Genomic DNA, 5635 nt, shown 5'->3' with positions numbered 1-5635 from the left:
CAAACTATCATCTATTTAGACCTATATTTAGAGGCTACTAAGTGAAGTTAAGTTCTAGACTATAGTGGCCTGGAACTGTTTTTACTATGTTATATAAAAACATATCTATTATCTATTACAAAGGATTTATTTCAAGTATATTATTATTTCATTACATGTACAACAGTATAATTACATGATTTTGGTGTGGTTAGTCATTTTTATATTGTTATTGTTTCCTTTTTTGCTGTTAAGAAAGCTTCTTCTATGATCTTGCACACCTTGAAGGAGGAATTGTGTCTGTTCTTCTCTCTTTTTTAAGATGGCATTATATTCCTCAAAAAGGGCCATGCCCCTTTCAGCATTGTCATTTACCACATTCAAGCACTGAACCATCTATAATGCCTCCCTATAGTTCTCTGAGCTTTCATGAGTCTGGGTCATAACACGGAAATTCAAATGGAATTTCGAGGCTCCTGAAACAGCCTATTGTGTTCCTTGTGACAAAAATCTTCAACTGACATATCTTCTGACTTCCTGATATTTAGTTGGATGCACTTTGGAGGTTCATCCATGCCTTGCTTCTTATTTAGTGCCTTTACCGTTGCTCATTTTGTCTCTGTAGATGAAGCTGGATGAAAGAATGCCAAATCAATGAGTTCCTCATTGAGATATCATACATGTCCAGCAAATTTTGAAAGAGCAGAATTCACTTTCTTATACTTAACATGACACCGTAAGAACTTAAGATCATTGCAAGGAGGAGGAGAAGTGGCATCAGGAATGGTGAACTATGTCCTAAGGTAAGCTCAAACAACAAAGATGTCATGAGTCTTCTTTCCTCACAGTCACTGAGCTTAAACTATCACATAAACATCCAGATATTGAGGGCATATAATGCCTTGGCCATTTATTTTGCATGATGCAGTGCATCAGGTACTATAAATTATACTCTACAAGAAGGGATGCCACCAAGAAAGGTTATGGTTAGTTCAAGAAGCTCTTGATAATTGTCTCTAGGTTGGCTGTCCTGAAGTTGTATTATAACTCAATGACACCATCTTTAATTTCCTCTATGACTTCTGCTATTTCATCATGGTAAGTTGTAGTTGCATAATTGGACAGAATGTGCAAGAATATTCCAGAATAATCTAAAATCTTCCAGAGTCATTTAGAATATTCTGGAACATTCTAGAATATTTAGAAAATGCAGATATAGGCAGGCTACAAGGAAAAATTTCAACTACCTTGAGCTATCCCTAATTGTTATTCAATATGGATAAAATTTGGTGTAAGTTACATATTTATATACTGGAATGTGAGAGTGTTGTAAATCAAAACTACAAAAACAAGGACCACCCTATAGATTGCACACACCAGATAACCCTTTGAGAGCACCATTTATTTCCCCAAATCAAAAATCAGACCTTTACATGCAAGAAATATTTTACTATGAGTGAAGCCATATAGCAATAAGTCACTTAAAAGGTTACAGAATCTTATTTAATCTATGACTAATACCTCATATGAATAACCTTGATCTTAGTTGTATAAAATTCTTGTGATCTCCTACAGGTTTAGTCCTAAGTCTGCATAAATTAGTACAAGATTATATTTTTATCACTTGCTCAAAATTAACTGAAGACAGCCATTTTACAAAAAAAAACAACATAAAATCCAAACTGAAAAATTTATTATGCCTTCATCCTCATATAACAATCACCACAATGACTTTACAGGATACTTGCTACTCAGTTCTCACACTAAAAAGAGAAATCTTTATTCTCGATAGTCAGTATTTAATTACTGGCTTCAAATTCATTAAAGATGTAATGATAATTGCAACCAGTTATTTAAGAAACATAATTATATCCTTAGACATACGAATATTCTACAAGATGCACTTGTATTGTGACATGTTTTCGTTGTGAAAGCAAATGAAAGGAATAACTTATCCAAAGAACATTTAATGATAACAAGTACTCTAAAGCTGTGGTTCACACCCTTTTTCACTCCAAAGACACTGGACTCTGTTAAAAGCTTACAACTATTAAAAGTACGTAACCTATAGATATGAAGTACACAGAATATAGATAGAAGTACGTAAGATTGTAAAAACAAGATTGAAAGAAGTATATTTTTAACAAATACAAATATCTATTCAAAAAGAATTGTATATAATATTAATTATCCACTATTATAAATATTTCTCATCTCACTTTCTTTTCTTCCACTGGATATTTTTGCAGACTGGCAAAAACATATCTGCAGACCTGTGGTTGGGAACCAATGCAATGTATAATTACCCTCATCCTTTGTTTGCTTACAAAAACATTTATCCTAACAACTAATATAAATGTATGATCCTCCCATACCTCCAGAAGACCTTATTCATTGCATTCAGCTTGTCAGGTCGATTCAATTGAACATGGAGAATTCGTTCATGAGGGGATGTAATGTCAAGTGTTTCATAAGACATTGTATATCTTGCTTTCTCCGATATATTTCTACTGGACACTACTCCAGCTAAGGATTGAACTGTAATTCTTGGTGATGTTCTGGTAATTACACGACCTAAATACAAAAGTTTGTTAGGTTTGTTAGTATATATCACAGTATAATGCAGGTTATATTATTGAAAAAAAAAAAGATAACCTAAGGGTCACACAAGTTCCTATAAGACAGATCTACAGAATATCTATAGGCTGAAATTTCAGTTTAATGGTTTATTGTGCACATTTTTCAATCATCAATTCCAGTTTTATTTGTGTTGTTATGAACTGTCAACATTGTTCATGCCTAAATGCTTTGGTATTGTTTTATCACAAAAATTGGCTAACACAGCCAATATGTTGATATTGTTAACAATACACCAACATTTTGTTTATAGCATTAAGTATAAAAATAGTTAAAATGTACACAAAAAATTTCAATTATTGACAGAAAGCTTAATATAATGTCATACCCACTAATAACAGACAATAATAAACTATTGAAGCTATATAATGTCAATCAGTTCATAAAGTTGCTTTTTTACAGAATGTGTTTGTTTGCACCTTTAACCTATGTATAAGTAAATAAAGTTCATACTAAAAAATTTTATTTAATAGCATTTTTATAACATCAGAAGTTAAGTACAAGAAAGAAGTACTTGTCAATTTAATGTATGTATTTTTTTGAAGAAAAAACAACAACATACAAATGACATTTGTTTTTCTGTAAACAAATAATTACTACCACAAGCAACATCAATAATTTATCATATTTATCTGATTTTCTATGTTTTTGGCTCCTTGACACCATTCTTAATCCTCAAACAGTAAAAACTAACATATATTCAGCACTCTTAAAACTACATTTTCTATGCATACAATTCCATAAATATTGAAAATATAAACCATAATCATCCATAAGTGTTTCCTGGAATTTGTTAAAGTTTTTTCACTTAAATAAAGTCACATTAGGTTCAGAATTGTGTACAGTTACACAAAAGATTAAATATGATTTTTCTATCGACGTCAAGATGTATCAGTAGTAGTAGCGTGAATAAAGACTTGTAAACATGTTTTGCTCTTACTTCTTCCTAATCTTTGTAAACAATTGTAGTTTACTACTTAAATTTACATTCTATTTTTTTAAAAGTTATGCTGTTAGTGAAATGACTAGTTTAACGTCTTCTGGCTTTGCTAGGTTCAGTTTTACTTCTTTTTTTAAGTTAAACTTAAAACATAAAATAAAAAGTTTAGTATCATAATTATACTTATAATTATATGACGATAATTATTGATGTATCTAATGAGTTTGGAAAAACACTTTCCTTCTGTATTTCTCAAATGCATAGTAATCTATGTATTCCGATTTTATAAAAATACAAAACAACAGACGAAAAATCTCACCTATTAAGCCACAAATAGCATTAGCAACCATGATGTTTTCTTTTAATCTTAACGCCTCTAACTTAAAATATATTCGGCCTTCACTTCACAAAACTGCTTGGGATGGAGCACAACTGGAACTTCGACTTCTTCACCCGCCAGATGTCGTATCGTTCGCGTTGGTTTATTTGAGAGATGAGTCTTGATTGGTCGATAAACAGCAATCTCGAAGAGAATACAAACTAGTTAGCGAATAGTAAAGCCTGAAACGACATGTGGTATCTTCTCAGCAATATTAAGATAAAGTGAAAATGGCAGCTACAGAGGTATTTACGGGTGTTTGTGTTTTCTTGTTTGTGAGTATTTTTGCCATTCGTCAGTACAAAGTGCACTTTTCATGGAAGAAATGTAAAAGCACACGTATTATGAAAGGAAAAACTGTTATTGTTACGGGTGCTAATTCTGGTATCGGCAAAGCTACGGCAAAAGAGCTAGCAGCAAGAGAAGCAAGGGTGATTCTCGCCTGTAGAAATGAAGCAAAAGCGCGAGAAGCAGTACGAGATATTCGAAAAGTGACTGCTGGCGGAGAACTCATAATCAAAGAGTTAGACTTATCTTCAATGGCATCAGTTAGAAAATTTGTTAAAGATATACTTAATTCGGAAAATCGTATTGATGTGCTAATTAACAACGCTGGTGTGTTCCAGTGCCCATATATTTTAACAGAGGATGGTTTTGAAATGCAAATGTGTGTGAATCATTTGGGTCATTTTCTTTTAACAAATTTGCTGTTGGATAAAATGAAAGAATCAACACCTAGTCGTATAGTTGTTGTAGCTTCAGCTTTATATAAACGAGGAAGAATAGATTTTGGCGATTTCCATTCCAAACAAAAGTATGACAAACGATTAAGTTACTGTAACAGTAAGTTAGCAAATGTCTTGTTCACCCAAGAATTGCATCGACGTTTACAATTAAAAGGAGGCAATTTCAAAAAAGTGCATGTGTATGCTGTGAGTCCTGGGATGGTTTGGACAAATCTTGGACGGTACGTGAAAACTTCTTGGTTGAAGATGATCTTTTTGTTGCCTCTAGCGCTTCTGTTTGTCAGAATGCCGTCACAAGGCTGCCAAACAGTTTTACACTGTGCTATCTCAGAAGAAGTAGAAAATGAATCCGGTAAATATTACCGAGATTGCAATGAAGAAACTTACAGTCAAAATGCACAAGACGAAAAAATAGCTGAGAAACTTTGGGAATTGAGTGAGAGATTAACGGGATTGAAGGAAACGTAGAATACCTTAAATAGTTAATAGAAAATGTGGTATGAAGATAGCTAGTAAACGGGAAGTAAAAAAATACTAGTCAAGAATATTGTAGTTTATATCTTTGTTCTTTACATTGTTATTATTTGCATAAAGTCATGTTGTACTTTTGTCTGTTTATTGAAGTTAGATTTATTACGTACTCCAATGTGTATAAGGGAAGTTTACTCCAGAATTAACACAAGTTTCAATCTGAAATTTTCCGCCTCGTTTTATTGCATTCCTTAAATTTAAACATAAATTACATATTTATTTATATTTTCTAACTGTGAGCTACGGTGTTTGAATTTTTGGTGTAAAATGTTAAATATATAACGATCATAAAATATAATTGTCATTTAATGAAAATTTTCTGTTCCAAAATGTCACTTTATTAATAGCTAAAAGCAAAATCAATATTGTTACGTCTCCGTTTGTTAATTGATTTTTCAGTAACTTCGTTCCGACGAAATTTTA

The 5635-nt window shown here is 32.1% G+C and overlaps 1 protein-coding gene and 1 pseudogene across 1 annotated transcript in view; one reads left to right on the top strand and one right to left on the bottom strand.

The window, feature by feature from the left end:
• The window catches only part of LOC106461158 (delta(3,5)-Delta(2,4)-dienoyl-CoA isomerase, mitochondrial-like), a 24962-nt gene that overhangs the window by 9054 nt on the left and 10273 nt on the right, over window positions 1-5635 (bottom strand). Inside the window, exons 2-3 of the mRNA XM_013920952.2 lie at window positions 3876-4079; window positions 2355-2553 (exon numbers count right to left, since the gene is read on the bottom strand). Coding sequence (XP_013776406.1) covers window positions 2355-2553; window positions 3876-3906 — 230 coding nt within the window. The 5' untranslated portion in view covers window positions 3907-4079. The remainder of the gene's footprint in view (window positions 1-2354; window positions 2554-3875; window positions 4080-5635) is intronic.
• LOC106461157 lies at window positions 4077-5527 on the top strand (annotated as a pseudogene).

The sequence above is a fragment of the Limulus polyphemus genome, unplaced genomic scaffold (genome assembly GCF_000517525.1).
Source record: "Limulus polyphemus unplaced genomic scaffold, Limulus_polyphemus-2.1.2 Scaffold906, whole genome shotgun sequence".
Lineage (NCBI taxonomy): Eukaryota > Metazoa > Arthropoda > Merostomata > Xiphosura > Limulidae > Limulus > Limulus polyphemus.
The sequence above is the reverse complement of the archived record's forward strand: the minus strand, read 5'-3'. Positions and strand labels throughout refer to the sequence as shown.